Source organism: Zonotrichia leucophrys, chromosome 5 (genome assembly GCF_028769735.1).
Source record: "Zonotrichia leucophrys gambelii isolate GWCS_2022_RI chromosome 5, RI_Zleu_2.0, whole genome shotgun sequence".
NCBI lineage: Eukaryota > Metazoa > Chordata > Aves > Passeriformes > Passerellidae > Zonotrichia > Zonotrichia leucophrys.
Window position 1 is genome coordinate 23597795 of NC_088175.1, and position 16797 is coordinate 23614591.

General features: G+C 34.6%; 1 protein-coding gene across 3 annotated transcripts in view; it reads left to right on the plus strand.

Annotated features, from left to right (window-relative positions):
* The window catches only part of NOVA1 (NOVA alternative splicing regulator 1), a 139295-nt gene that overhangs the window by 92889 nt on the left and 29609 nt on the right, over positions 1-16797 (plus strand). For all 3 annotated transcript variants that reach the window (XM_064716071.1, XM_064716072.1, XM_064716074.1), the window contains one exon: positions 10360-10526. In XM_064716071.1, the coding sequence (XP_064572141.1) occupies positions 10360-10526 (167 nt within the window). The remainder of the gene's footprint in view (positions 1-10359; positions 10527-16797) is intronic.

Sequence of the window (16797 nt, forward strand, 5' to 3'; positions counted from 1 at the left end):
AAAGTTGAGCTGTGTTTATTTTGGGATATATTTATTTTGTGTATACTTGGGTCAAAATGTATGACGGACTGGTAGGTATTTTGCTTTTGTAATTTGTTTGATTTGTGCCAGTTCTACTCCTGCCATTTCTTCAACTTTTACTGTTTCCAGTCAGTTCTTCTGTTAGACAATTTAGACAGCTCCTTTTGTGTTAAGTAGTGTTAGTTAAGAGTCATTAAGCATCTTCAACTGCCAGTGCTTTGGATATACCAGTTTTAAAATTAATCTTCCCATTCCATTTATTTTCAAGTAACACTTTTCATATTGTGAAGATTTAACTACTTTTCTCTGTTTCCTGAGACTTAAAATGCATTCTTGAAAATGCACGTTGTTAGCATTTAAATTACATTCCAAATCTTACCAAGCCATCAATGCTGCACCTTTTCCACAGATTAACATTTTCTAGGTCTTCTCTCCACAAGACACCTTATTTTTTTTTTTCCCCCAAAAGAGATATATGAGCATGGCTAGTGAATAATGAAGATCTGAAAGACTCCACAAGTAATTAAGATTTGAGGGCAACAAAAAGTAATTATCCTTATAGGTGGCAGGTAATTTCGGGGTAAGGAAAAAAAGAATAGGCAAAGGGTTGTTAGGTTCCTCAGGCACATAAATGCTTTATGGAATTTTCACACCCTTGTTCAGCTTAACATACATTACTGCTATTCATTGGCTTGCTAATGAATGTGAAAAATTGTACTTTATTTGAATAAATGATGCCATCTGAGCCTGTCACAATAATATCAAAAAAGCATATCAGAGTTCTACCACCTACTCTGATGCTGTTATTTCTAGGGATAAGAGATCATAAGTTTTTGTGAGCAGAAATGCTCTTTAATAATCCAGATCTTGCTGGCCAATGTGATCCTGCTGCAGGAGTCCTATCCCAAAGGCTCAAAATCCTGTAGTTCCAGGTGGTATGGGACCTTTGGAACAGTGTATTTGTTTCTTCCCTCAGCAGAATTACTGAGCTTCAACTTCTTTCCTGTAACAAGGAAGAAGTTCTGTGGCTGGAGGAAAAGGGAAGAGCAGAGGTATGGTGACTGCTCCCTCCCTCCTCCCCATGCCCAGCACGTGTACCTGCAGGGCTCCTCTTCTGCTGACTTAGAGAAGATTTGTGAGCATCCCTGGTTTAGTGTTAGAGAAGAGAATGGACTTGAAAAACTGTTGAGAGAAGGCCCATTCTTGGTACAGAATTCAGACAAGTAGTTAGCACAGATTAGGTACCATTCTTGAAGTTCACATTCCTCATTTTTAAATCTGTTTCTATCCTATAAAAAGGAGCTCTCAGGCAAATAGAGAAAGGAGACCATTTCACAGTATTTGTATCTGTAGAGAGTCTGATTTTTAGAGATGAACTTGTCTTTTGTTGCCTGTTGAGGAGAAGAATTGGTGAGGTTCTTAAATCTGTAACATTTTTCTTGTGTTACTGCACAGCAGGTCCATGGAGGAGTATCTGAGCACCAGTAACTTACATTAATTAGAAATTCCAGCCCATGAGATGATTCTTGAAAAGTAGCTGTGGAAAAACTCTTATGCCTTGGAGTCCTTTGAGATGCATATTCCTTCCTTCAAATCCAATAATAAAAATAATAAATGCATTGAAATCTTGTACCATTTGTATACACATCAAATTATTGCATTATTCTTTTAAATAGTTGAAAATACTCACAAAATGACTGGCCTTTAAAAAGACTCCTGTCTGGCTCAATCAGTACTGGCAGGAGATCTTTCGTTCACTTCATCTGATTCTCATTGGTACTGAACTTCCCAGGGCCATTATATCTACCTTGGCTATTTTGAAAGTAATTTTGTACAAGAATGAAAATAGTTCAGCAAATACCTGTGAAGCAGGAATTTTTGAGTGCTTAGGAAAAAAGAATGTGTAGCTATAAAAATAGAAAAAGAGCAACTGTCATCCAGTGCAAAAAGTTGTGAAAAAGTCCTATTTAGAAACAGTTCTGCCTACATAACATTTTTTGCTCCTTTTTATTGTAGACATATGATATGACAAAATATTTATGAATTTATATAAATCCTCTGGTGGGCAGAAATGAATATGACATTGTTTTTTGAGGAAAAAAATCTCTTTATTAAACTTCAACTTACCTCTTACAACACCAAAATCATTTTACATAATGCTTTATTCCTACATCCAGGAAATGTTTTTAATGCTGCTATATTAATTATTATCACTTTAGTAAGAAGAGTAATTCCTATTTATGTTGTATAAATAGGAAAACATGTTATGTTACGCGTGTATGTAGTGAGCCCTTGAGGCGCTCTCCATCTTATCTAAACTAATACTTAAAGTTTCTTGTATAATTAAGTGTGAGAACTTCTTATCTTTTTGGGATGATTCCATCTAACGGTAGATGGGATGCACTGGATGTTCATGGACATCCCTGTCTTTCCTAACCAGCTACGTTGGTTAAGGGCATAAATTCTAGAAAACTAAATTTAAGGGAGATGAATGCCATTCATAGAAAAATCAGCAGGACCTGCTATAGAAGGGTTACAGTATGGTGATCAGGAAGGAGCTGGGAAGACAAGGAAAGAGAATTCTGACGCACCAAATGTTTGAGCAGTAATCAGAAACTCTTCTTACCATATGAACTCTGAACTAAAGTCTGCTGCTGGGGAGCTATGGATTTAATCAAAAATACAGCACATAAGATCTATTATGAGCAGAACATGGATTAGACTAGCACTTAGGCATGAAAAAAGGAGGTAAGTACAAGAAGAATGTGGTTTGTGTTTATTTGGGCCTATTCTGGATGTATGCTGTAATGACTACTTCACACCAGGAGCTCATCCTGGCTTTGACAGAACACTCTCAGTCTGAAAGCAAAAGGTGTGTGTATCCTTCTCTCTCTCCTCATATTTCTGGACTACTATGCAGAATACTTCTAATGATACAGTTGCTATAGCATGTTTCTTTACATTTTATTCCTACCTGGAATTATGCCTCTAATGTTTGCCTTGAATGCTATAGATAAAGGTGATTTCTTGCAGGATCATGACTTAATTTAAAAAGCATTTGTTAGTAATAAGCATACTCTTGAAAAATCATGTTCCCCTGATTGCTGTCAGTGTTTACCTGCAATATATGAGAAAAAATATACATGCAGTCACAAATATTTTAATAGAATTTCTAATCTAAAGTTTGAGTATGGCTCATTTACCTGAAGTTTGGTATTTACTTCCTCTAAACAAATAAATGTCAATGATTGTATTATGTGATTTGATTTCTTGAGCAGCTCAGCTAATCCAGAAGGATTTTCCAAAGCCTTTCACAGGCTTTTAAACTATGGACCTTGAGAAATATTTCTAAGGAGAAAAGCTCCTTGGTGATTTCAGCTCTACCACTCCAGTTACCACTCTAAATTATAAAATGTATCAGTTCCTACAATTTCTCAGAGTACATATTTTACTGTTTAAATGAGTGGGTTTTCCCCTTTGGTTGGTAATTGTCATGTAGGAGGCATTATGAACAAAGGTTCATATTGCTATAACATAGTATAAAAGCAGTAATTGTGAAGTGAACATTACTTTGCAGGAAAAAATAGTCTCACACTCTTTTGTTAATAAAAAAATTCATTTCAGATATATTGAAAAGCATATGCTCTTTATTTTCTTTCTATTCTGTGGTCCCCTTCTAAAAATATGGTCAGTTCTTTTCTTTTCTTCAGAAGATATGGTCTTCTGGTAGTATTGTGTGTGCTTGGTTTTAATGAGTTTGAAAGATTTACTTATTGTTGACTTTCGCATTTTCACCAAATTTCACTACTGGATTTTTAATAAATGTTTGCTTATTTAGATGGTTACTGATAGGGAAAAAAATGGTAACTCTGTGCAATATTCCAGGCCCTGATAATCTAAAAAATACATGAATAATCAAATGCTTACATTCCATTATTATAAAGTATGACAATGGTGAGCCCATTTCCTTTTGAAAAAAAAATCAGAAGTATATGGAAGTCCATCAAGTATATTACCACTGTTAAGAAAAATTGAAGCAGATTTCTTTTTGTTAGCAGAGAGTACCATGCAATTTGGGGCTCATCAAAACTAATGTGATTTTTTTTAAGGAGAACATGTAAATAGCAATGAGTAATCAATTTATTTTGTATTTCATTTAAATTCTATGTTTTATATTCCCATTTTTTATTGTAAATGTTATGACAGACTCAGGTGGGTTCTGTTTGATTAAACAGTAGTTCATTTGTTATAGATAATTTTACAAATAATATGTTAATACAAAAATTCCCAGAAACAAAATTAGTAAAGTATAGTGCTTCTTTTCATGATTTGAGGGCTTTTTTTATTTCCATTGCTTTTGTTGTCCAAAACCATGCTTTCCCAAAGCATAGGTAGAGTATGTCCACTTTCATTGCAGCCATTTGGGCATTAATTTGTACACATCCTTTCTCTGTGAGTGTTTCTCATCTAAGTAACACTCCTACATAAAACCATAGAAAGAAAAAAGAAAAAAACTCTGGCCCTTTCCTTTGGTTTTGGAGACATTTACTACCTTTTGCAGTGGAATCTTTATTTTTTATTAATAACTCTTAAACAAAGAGAAGTAATTGCAATCCTGTCTCTTACACATGACTGTAGTAATAATAGTAATTCTTCATCTGTCTTTTATGTGACTAAGTTTCTGGGAGATCATCATCAAAGCTGTAGCTGATACATAACAAAACAATTTATATTCAAGGGATTGTTTGCTTTGTAAGATGACTTATCATCTTTTCTAAACCTTTAATAATGATGAGGTTTGAGTTTTTTTTAATTTCCATGTTTTCTCTCTCATATGGGAATAATCTGTTTCTTTAGTCATGACTACGTTAAACCTGGATTCAGTCTTGTGTCCAAATCACAACAGATTGTAAACTTGTTTTCATATAACTCTGAGAAATCATACATTTCATAAGTTTTGCAGAATTTTTAAACTTGATCCATTTCAAGATCTGAGTTCTAGTGAAAGCTGTCACCTATTCAGTCACAGTGAAACAAATTGGTGTATATGTGGGTATGAATAGGTATGTGCACACATATGTGCATGGCTGTCTAGATGTCATACCTAAAAGATTATTAACCTGAGTTCAGCTTCCTATGAATGCACTCTTTTTTGTGTGTGTTTCCTAATCAAGCAGTTCCAATGTTATTTTGTCTAGATGAAAATAAGAGCAGACCATCAATGCCCTCGAATTTCAACCAGCCCTTGTTTCCCCTTTCATTCTGGGAGGTCTGGAATCATCAGGCTTTGGTTTGAGTAACACCTTTCTGTCAGTGAGGAATATGGGTACAGACTCTGTTTTAAGACTAGTTAATTCTCTGTCAAGAAATAAGGTAAAAAGAATAGGAGATAGGAACGGAAGGACAAAGGTGTCCAGTTGAGATTTCTGTAACATTTCACTTATCTGTGAAGTGTTACAGAAGCACAGCACATATCTCATGTCTTGCATTTAAGACTGTGCATTTTGTCATTTATATTACAAAGGGGTTTTTTTATGTGTTATGTTGAAGACCCTGTAAGATACTTCTAATGCATTTGAATTAAAAAACATTTTTATTTTGTGGCTTTCATTTTCTAAGGCTTTATCCAAATGTGCAGTGCAAGTGTTATATCCAAGGAAGAGTTTTATCAGAACTTCATGTTAAGCTAGTTACTGACAGTTTTTAGTTTGCTTGGCAATAGTGTCCAAGCACAGTCCTATTTTCCCAAGGGGTTTGCAAGATGAGTTTTTGGCTGAATCAGTCTGAGTGGTGTTCTATAGAATCCTCCTTTAACAGCCAACTAACTGATCATGGGTCGCAAGAATACATGTATGGGACATTGGGTTTAGTAGAGTGCTGTACTGGGAGTTGTCAAACAAAAAGCTTCATGTAAATGAGCAGATGAGAGACTGTAGTGCAGCTTTCACTTAGTTAAGGTTTTAGCTTTGGCTTCTCTCACAGGTTCTCACTTTTAGTATCAGAGAAATTGGAATGGTACATTGGGAAAGTACAAGGAGATTTAATTAGTGGATATATTGGGATTACCCTGGGCTGCTATTGCATTGTGCTTTTTAGGTTTTCAAATTCTCTTTAAGATTGACGTAAAAGCCCAATGTAAAGTTTATAGAGTCATATAAATGCCAGAGATTTCTGAAAGGTACCATGCATTCCCCAAAACATTTCAGATGAGAAATGCTTCTTATTTTCCAAAGACACAGAAGCACATTTAACGTTTAGTGAGCATTTCTGTGAGTACAGAACTCCTACACATTGAATCAGAGTCTTTAAGTAACCATTTTAAATTTTAATGGCAACCATGTATAGATGTGTGCCAGTTAAGTACAGAAATGCAAACATCAAAAGCATCAGGATCATTTATCCTGTTGCATCTCCTGCCATTTATTCTAATGGTTGCTTTGAAAGCTGTATCAGTTGTCCAATAAGTAAATAGCATTCTCTGAGAAAAATCATGGTCTGTTGTTTGGAAGTTCTTGAAAGAATTAGTGTGGTGTCCAAGGATATTTGCCAGAAATAAAGTTTTAGGTAGTTACCTGAGGTAGGGGGAAAAATGAGTTCTTAAAGTTATTGCAAGCCTGTTTACATTTTAGTCCTAATTTATTAGATATCAAAAGAGTCTTTTGTCTAGTTTCCTGTAAATTGTGTGATGCCTGGTAATGGTTTCACTTTTCCCTCTCCCATGGAATTGCAGAGAAAAAAGAAATATTCTATATAATGCCATGTAAAAAAAGAGGGCCCAAAAAATGCCTCCCTCTAAACTAAACAAAATAAACTAAAAAAAAACAGATTAAGGTTTCCTTTTTACTCTAATGGTTTTACAGATAAATTTTTTTGGTGAGTGTACAGGCAAGTTATTTTTGTGCAATTAGATTCTGCCTCTTATTTGATAAGAAAAAGTAAAAACCCACACATGCAAATTGAATTTGGGTTCTAATATGAGGGGAAAGAAATGACGCTGCACTTGCTGAAAAGTAATTTAACTTGAGACACTTAGGGAAAAAAAACAAAACAAAACAAAACAAAAGATTGTAGAAACACCAGCAGCGTGTTTTTAGATTGTTTTTTTTTTTCCAATTTATAGCTACATGCCAATTTCTACGATGGACTTTGTCATTATTGAACATAAACATTCTTTCTGGGTTTATTTAATGTACAGGGGTGATGATCACCTATTCTACATTTAGCCATTATCTTTGTCAAAATTATTCCTCTCTTGTATATGTTTTGTATCTTCAGATATAAAAGGCAGTGTACAATACATGACCCTAGCACCTAACTGAGTTGTAAATAATTTTTAGAAAGAGAATAATTTTATGTTGTTTATGCTTTTAGAACATAAATACTGGCAGTGAGTTTTGGTAGTTTGATTTTCTTTGTCAGCTATTTCAAAAATTAGGTCTGCCTTTTAAATCCTTAATTTGAAAATCATATGAAAAACATTATACATACAGACAGGTGAGCTTTTGTTCACAGAAATGTGAAAAAAGTATTGGATTAAACTGTTAACTGAAAATTATAAGCAGTCTGGCACTTTAATTCATACACTAGAGAGCCAAAAATTTCACCAGTGTTAGTGATTTGTAGGTTTATTTTTGCTATACAGGTTGGTCATGTAGCGGTCAGTTTTTCTTTTGCGTAATTCCTTTAAATTATTGTACTTTAGGATCTGAGTGAGAAGCTATTACAGTCTGAAGGAATATGACAACATTGCTTTAAAAAGATTAATACAATTCAAAACTGTATAGGTATACAATTTCTCCATATTTTATAACTTTTAAATTTTTTTGTACATGTGTCTATTAAAGCAAATATGCAATTTCAAACTTGAACTCTGTGTGAGATGTGTTGTTGCACAGTTTTATTTTTTCATGGGGCAGTGATTGCTGCTGCTACATCCTAGTTCATACATACTGAAATGTAGCATGCTTGGTGTTACACGCAGCATATTTTTATTATGCAGCACCTTCTAAAACAGCAGCGATTGCAAAACCCCCTTTGGTCACTGAGCAGCGTCGGGTGTTTGGCAGTCTCTGTTTGGCACGGGGTGTTTTCCATGCAGGTGTTTGCTGTGACAGGAGCCGGCCCTGCCGAGCCTCTCGGGGTGAGCCGGGGCTGGCCCGAAACCCGATCCGAGCCCTGTTTGCCCGTGTTGTCTGCAGAGGCAGGGAGAACACTTGCATTAGCTGCATTGATCAGCCCACCGCGCATCGCGGCGTTTAGGAGACAATTAATACTCCCTTGTAAAGACTCCCCGGAGCATTTCCTTGGAGCTGGATCGCTTTACACAGAAACCGCAGGCGGTGTTTCCAGAAGGGGAGGGAGCCAAGTAGGAAAAAGAAAAAGAGCATTAAGAAAGCTTTGTCTAGGAACCAAGTTTCATTTGCTGTGGTGACTTTCACTCGTGGCACTCAAACTCCCTTTTCTGAGAAAGCGTTTGGAAATGAAAATTAGCTGTATTATGAAGCTGATTTGTTGAAAAGATGCTGTAAGAGGTCACAAAAATATTTGTAAAAGCTTCCTCTTGAGAAATATGCATTTGATTTGAAGACTTTTATAACTTGCAGTTAAGAGAGTAAACATTCTAATTTTATGTTAAGGATTAAGGATCTGACATATTTTGGCATATTGGTTGACAGGTTTTAATTCTAATTTTAATTATTTTTCGATAACATATTTTGATAGACAAAAAAAGCATATTTCTTATTCTGTCTTTTTTGCTGTAGTGCTTCTATCAGTGTTGAATTTCAGTATTGCCTGATACTTAACATAAAAATCAGATTTTAAGTATATATGAATATGTTATCTTAAGAGGAGGCAAGGCTCTTATTGTGCTTCTTCTTCATTAAGTAATAAAATATTTAATATTAGAGATAGAAGCAGTTAGAGTATAAATTAATAAAACATAATTTTTTTCTTGGAAATTCCAAAGGTTTCCGTACTGTCCTCTGTTGAAGTTTATGTTGCGTTCTTGTAAGGAGCATATCTTAAGATGATAAAAGCTGATAAAATTTTATGTTTTATATAAACATAAAATTGAATGGAAGGGAATTCTATGGAGAAGGTTGCTTACCACTCTGGTACATTAAATCTATGTGAGTCCCTGCAGGTTGCACAGTGGAAGCGAGGCCAACCAACATGTGGTGAACTTCAGAAATTGTTGCAAACTTGTTGATATTTGCCACATCATTACATTGCCATTTTCATTTTCTTATGTAGAGTGAATCAATTTTATGTGAGAAAAGATTACTTTGTGACCTTATGTCAATAGTATTTACTAGGAATATATAAATGAAAAATATTATTTTATTTATTTTTGTGCTAATTTATGGCTCAGACTTGTTATTTTGCTCCTGTTCTCCATAGTCTTGAAGCAAAATATGCACTGACATTGAATAGAGATATGTATCTGGCTTATGTTTGCAACACAATCAGTATTAAGGTACTACTATATTTTTAGGAATACACCAATATCTTGATAGTTCATTTTATAATTGTCTTCTGTTAATAGAACTGTTCTACTGATATTTGAAGACAACAGTGAGGTGATGAATATTAAAAAAAATGTGTATATTGGAAGTGAAAAGAATATGTTTTTGAAAGTATGGATTATGTGAAATTCTAAGGCAGTTTTACTTGAGTGTGTAGGTTGTCTTATGTTGGTATTCCTGTAGAATGAAATTGGAAACTATGGTATTCCTTTTTGAGTTGGTTTTGAGGAGTTTGGAGAGTTTTTTTCTAACTCCTGTCAGATCCTGTTTTTCAAGTGAAAACTGATTTTCTGGAACCTATTTAAGTGGTTTAATATGTGGAATACAGAACATGGATTGTTTCAGTGAAGTGTTATACTCTTACCCTTCGGATTGGTACTGGAATGTTTTATATTTGTTTAGTCATATAAAATCATCTAAAACCAGTCTCACCACAAAAAAAAAAAAAATCAAGGAACTATTTTTCAACAGTTCTGCATCCATCTTCAGCCATCTTGTAGATGTTTTTAAATAAGAAATCAATAGATAAGAACTGGTGTTGATTTTCTCTAGCACGAACAGAACAATTTCATTTTGGAAGAGGGTTATGAGTATTCTGACTGATGTTATCCAGGCTGACTTGGAAAGTTAGTGATTGTGGAATCTCTACCAATAGCTGTTTACAATGCCTTCACATCATTTGTACTTTTAGGGAGGTATTGTTCATTGGTTTGGCTGCGTTGCCTTTGAGTGCCATCTTTGTGCCCTAGCTGAAGCAGCCTGTGGGGCCTTGAAGAATCCTCAGCATTCAGATGCCTTTTGGTGTTTGCAGGTACAACGGAGCGGGTGTGTCTGATCCAGGGAACAGTGGAAGCACTAAATGCAGTTCATGGCTTCATTGCAGAGAAGATTCGAGAAATGCCTCAGAACGTGGCCAAGACAGAGCCTGTCAGCATCCTACAGCCTCAGACCACTGTTAATCCAGACCGCATCAAACAAGTGAGTTTTTGCTTGGGAATAGAGAGTCACAGCAGCTCCTTAGAAGTCTTAAAGCTTTAGTGCTGGAAGGGGTAAACATAACATGTTCTTTAAGAAAATGTTACTTTAGATTTTATTAACTTGCTGGTACTCTTTTTTTCCTTGTACTTACATGTTCCATGTTTCTCAGCAGTTCTTTTAGACAGTATTTTATAAATTCCAACGCCATGCTCTAATGTGTTTTTTTCATAAACTTTTTTTTACTGTACAAGGTGATAATAGACCTCTAGGTCTCAGTTAAAAATTGCTGAATTTTAATCTTAAATGGTGAACCCTCTGTAAATATTAAGTGTTACTAAAAATCACAGATTAACTGATTGTTCTCTTCATTTATGTATATAAATAAAAGAAAAAAGTTAACTTCTTTTTTAGACCCTAAATAAGGTAATTTAAAATCTTGCCTGCAAGATCTTGAAAACCTAAGGATAATTTACTTGGGAAGTTTTTTGCAATTTCATTTTATGTTATTTTTGGGCATCTTTTTGCCTATTTTTTTACTGGCTTCATTCAAAGTCTTTGGCTACTACAAAAACTATTTGCAAGCTATTATTGCCCTAGTTCTTTATTCTTTGATTTTCAATAAAAATTTTAATTTTTAAAAAATTTGCTCTGTAAGGAGAATGGGAAATATGCATCATACAGGATTTAAAATTATTAGTGAAATTTTTTCTTGTCTCTCTGTCCTGTAGAGGAAAGATTTTAGTTTCTCATCTATCCTATGTGGGAAAAGATTGTTTTGTCCTTCTATGCTAGTAAGGTTCAGTTTCCTATAATTTGGTAACTGTGTGCAATTATTTTACTTTGTATACAGTGACTTACACAGAATGCTTATATAAAGATGTTTTTGAACAGGATGATTTTGCAACAGACTGCTTTGGATGGATGAAACTATGCATAAACAATTTATATGATTTCTAATACTTACAAGTACTTTTTTTCCGTATGCAGTAATTTTGCATACAAATTACTCTAGGTAATTGATAATAAAATACTAAAAAGAAAGCCCCCAATTTTATAAGATTAGTTTCTCAATTACTAGACATGAAAATTATTATGCCTGAAAGATAAAGATCTGAAATTGATCTATATTTTGAGTGACTTTTCTGCTGATAAAATATTGGCTTTTATGCCAATATTTCTTAATCCAGTGGGAAATGAGTGTTTTCTATTACAATAAAAAGTGGTTTTCCCCTTTTGAAATGAAACGAAGCTAGTTTTTTAGGTAAGTCAGTAAGATCCTGAGAAACTAGAGTACAGAGCTCTTTAGTGAAATGCCTAAATAATTACTCTCTTGTGTCTGAAGATGATATAGCCTGTTGTCCACACTATTTCTTCAGCAAATGTATTTGCAAAGTTTTTGAGGTTGTTTTTCTTTTATTTGGGGGCTTGTTTTTTGATTGGTTGGTTGGTTTGGTTGTTTGTTTAGTTTTTGCTATTTTTTTTTCTTTTTAAATTTTTTTCCTCTTTTTTGAAAATTTGTTTAGTTTGGGGTTTGTTGTTTTGAAATGTTAAGTTCACTTAAATTCTGGAGGGATGGATTACTGAATGCAGTCACTACTAATGAAGCTAAGACAGACTAAAAGTACAATGTATACTAGCTTTGCATCTTAAAAGATAAATATAATACTTGTATACATACAGGTGCATAATATAACATCAAATATTTGGGGATATGCATTGTGCATATGTTAAGCAATTTTAACTACAATGAATTGCTTAAATTCTCTTTTAATGAGGCAATATCTGTTCATGATAAATTAATGCACTATAAATATTGACTCAATCTAAAATTGACTCAAACCTAAAATCCATTATTTTTTACCAAGAGATGAAATTGTTAGCTTAGTTCTTAGGTAGAATTTGGAGTGAATTAATCTGTTCTTCAGTGTCAGAGTATACTGTACCTTAATGAAAGATATAATACCTTGAATTAAAAATTTAAGTGAATAATATTTTATAACAGGCTGCCGTGATTTAGAACTCTAGCATTCTTATTTTCTTGAGAGTATAAATATGACAATTCAATTAAAATTATTAGTAAAGTTTTCATACTAGTAATTTTGATTTTTTAAAAATAAGCTTTATTCTTTGTAATTTCTTCCTTTATGCAAAATTTTACATGATTATTCTCATCTCGGAATGTTACCCAAGAACACTGGCACACAAAATATTACATTGCAGATTGAAGAAAATTTAAAGTTGATCTGCCTTCATTTAGGAACTCTGAAAATGTTTCAGTCAAAAAGAAGATGTAGTTATCTCCCCATGAATAAAGATTCCAGTAGTTGAAGTCTTGCAAAGCCACTCATATCTGTATGAGCATGCAGCTCCCATTTCTCTGTTGTAATTTCTCTGTCTTGGGCTGCTTTATCAACGTTCAGCCCAGGGAGGGAGCCAAGAAAGAAAATTTCTGGTTATAGATTCAATGAAGAAAGACAGTAGGTAAGACCTTTGCTGACTACTTGAACTTCAGCACTTTCTGTCTTCTGGAAAGGCACGGGACCCAGAGGGGCTGACTCTGGCCTGGCATCTCTCCTTGCTAATGGAAATCACTGTCTGAACCTTCTGTCCCTTTAGCTTCAGCTTTTTCAGCTGCAGAAGATTTGAAAGCAAATCTATGCACTTCCTTTTGAGCCTTCTCCAGCTTGCTTTTTTGTCTTTCCCAATCCTTTGGATTTATCAGTAGATACCAGGGAGTTCTCTCCTCCAAGTAGCTCTGATAGATGTTTAATTGACAAATGTTTGTATCTTCTATATCTACACAGCATAGACAATCTCCATGGATGTCAGCCATCTGCTATTTCTATAAGAATCATTAAAAAACAACCAGCTGGTTCCTGTGCCCTTTTTCTTTCCAGAAACTGCTATGAGCATTTAGCCTCCTTTTTCTCTCTATAAATTAGTGTCATACAAACTCTTTCAAACCATATCATGGCTCACAGGAACAAAAACATGTTTTCATAAGACATCATGAGCCTGAGCTGTTTAGTCTTTGTAATCAGCATCCAAAGCTTTAAATTTCACCTCTAAATTAATAGCAAGTCTTATGAACAATGGAAAAGGCTGCTTAAATTGATTTTATCACCTACTTCAGAAATTATTACAACTTTTCTGTAGGCTAGTTGAATTTTTCTTCCAGCTTTCAGTTGCAGTAGGTAACAGATGTTGTAGCAGACTGTCCAGGAAGCACGTGAAACAGAGATGGCCATTGCTGAACTGTGCATTTTATGGAAGGAAAGAGGACCCATCTTAAAGATAATTGTGTTTTAAGCAGGACTTTGCACTGTTTGGGCTTCCGAGATCCCTCCCTACATGAATGATTCTTTGATTCTATGAAATGTGTGGGTCTTTTAAAACATAGAAAAGAATTAGAATTTCCTCCTCATAAATCAAGGAAGAAAACTTTATTGTATAAATAAACTTTCATGTATAGAATGTCCAATTAAAGCTTTCACTGGAACCAGTTTCACTTCAGCTTTTTCGATAGATAATTAATATTTCATGAGTTAGACTCCTATTTATTAATCATTGTCCCAGTTATTTTATTCAAAACCTACAAAAGTTATTGTCTGAACTCAGATCTGTAATTTGATGTTCCTCTTTTGAAAACAACTGCTTTTACACCAGAAATGTTCATCAACAACAAAAGTAAAAAATTAATAATTTTTAAATAAAAAAAATTTCTTTCAAATGCTTATATAGAACCTGAATTTAAGAATACACAGCTAAAAATAATAGCTTAAATGGAGGAGAGGGTTGTTGGTTTGGATTATGAGTTCTTCAGACTATAAAGACTCAGTAGACTTCATAGAATCATGGAATGGTTTTGGTTGGAAGGCAAATTAAAGATCATCTAGATCCAACCCCTTTGCCAGGAACACTAGACCAGGTTGCCTTATCAAACCTGGACAGTTCCAAGTATGGATCATCCACAGATTATCTGGTCAACCTCTTCTAGTCCCTCACCACCATCACAGTAAGGCTTCCCCCTTATATCTAATCTAGATCTACTTGTTCCAGTTTGAAAACCTCATCCCTTGTCCAGTCACTACACCACCTGATAAAAAGTCTGTCCCAATCTTTCCCATGGGCCCCCTTTAAGTGACGAAAGTCTGCTCTGTGGTCTCCAAGAAGCTTTCCTGTCTCTAGAATAAACAGTGCCAACTCTCTCGGCCTGTCTTCATAGGAGAGGTGCATCCAATTGCTGATCATCTTTGTGGACCTATTCTGGATCTTCTCCAGCAGATCCAGATGTCTCTCCTATCTCGAGAGTCCCAGAGGCAGATGCAGCACTGCAGGTAGGGTGTCACTAGAGCAGAGGGACAGAATCACTTCTCATCCTCGTAGACTCACTTCTTCTAGTGCAGCCTAGGGTGCAGTTTGCTCTCTGGCCTGCATGTGCACATTGCTGGATTGTATTCAGTTCTTAATCCACCAATATGCTCAGATTCTTCCTATCTGAGGAAACTTTCATTGGTTGCTTAAAAAGCCTATCCCTTCTGAGAAGCCTTTCTTTTCCTTATCATCTGTTGAAGAAAGGTCTGTCACCTAGTAAATCCTACTAAACCATGGAATGAGAAAATTGAAGTTTTCATTTAAACAAAAAATAAGTAGCTTCATAGATAACAGCATCTTTTCATCTAGTTAAAAACTTCTCATGAACATTTTTCACTTGTGAACAGAGGTGAAAAATCACACCAGTTATCATTCTGCCATGTATAGTAAGATATGCAGGGGTCTTCACAAGTTGCAAGAACTAAAAAAAGCTATTTAGTTCTGTATGTTGAATCCAATGGCAAAAGTTTAGTATTCCATAAAAATATGTGTACTTTATCCTGTCCCTCATGTGCTTAATTCTGCTGGCAGATTGCTAGTTTTATTTTCTGTTTTATTTCAGCAGTGTTGAATACAATCTCAATATTTATGCAAAACTTTGTCTATGAATGCAGTCAGGTTAGTGCTGTTTATTAACTCTTCTGTGCTTCAAAAGTGGAATGAGAATAGAATATTTTGTTGAGGGATGAACAGCAGCATTCAACTTCACATAAATTTTCAGTAGTGTTTTCGTTCTTCAGAAAATTCTTATATTCTCTTATATGCCTTCTGGTGGCTTTGCAGTTTTGGTGTATCTTTCTGTATCCCAAAGTATCCCAGAATGAAGAGGTAACTGTCTCTTCTAGATTGCACCTTAAACCTGTATCTTACAGGATTTCTCATGGCTGTGTCTCCTAATGTACTTGGGTTTACTGTTATTTCTATGTAACAGCACCAGATCTTGTAGTAGTTCTGTGTTACTGTGACAAGTTTTGATGAACAAGGAGGTTCTCATTCTTTTTTGTGCCTTTTACTGTAATAGTAATTCTAAATTGTTCCTTTCATCCGGAGTTGCTGTGGTGATCCAAATGGAACCTGGTGGTTTTCTTCAAGCTTCTTATCCCATCTTGTCTTTGACAAAAAATGAGATACTCTTTCTTCATGATCATACTTAACCATACTTATTTCCTTTCTCAAAGTCAGGTTCCCAAGAGTTCATAAATACAGATGAGTTACCTCTTAGTCTTTTTCAATTTCCCTATGCCCTGTCTCTTCTTCCACTCAAAAGCAAAATCCAATGCAAAGAGACTGAAATATAATCAAAATTTGTTTTATTCGTTCTTTACAGAAATGAAAAGGTAGGAAAAAAAATAAGTCACTGAAGTTATCAAAGTAGCCTTTTTACAGTCTGAATTGTAAGCAAATTACTAATCCTTGATTATTTCTTTATCCAAATTATATTTTTTGAAATGTGTTATATATTTATATAGTCATCTTCAAGATAAGAATCTTTTGGCAGAGTTACAGATTAAAAGAGATCACAGCAGATGTGAAGAAAACTCTGTTTAGCAAAGCAGCAGTCTTTTATCTCTGCTAGTGTTGAAAGTCTAGTAAGTCAGTAGGTTGTGCAGTGGGGCCTCAGAGTTCTCTCTGTTTCTCATTTTAACTGCAGAAGGTCCTAAACTGTTTAATACATTTTTTTCAAAGATAGCACCTTTTCCTAAAGTGCATTAAAATATTGACTTAAGCAAATTAGTTTTATCACAGTAATTTCAGTGATTAAAACCACCAATATTAATATATGCAGGACTGAAACTCAATATTAGGTTAGTCTCAATAGCTATTTATTGCAGGTAATGTTGTTACCAAGATCTCCTTTGTTTGGCAAGCTTTGTAGTGAGAAACTAGAAAATGGTAA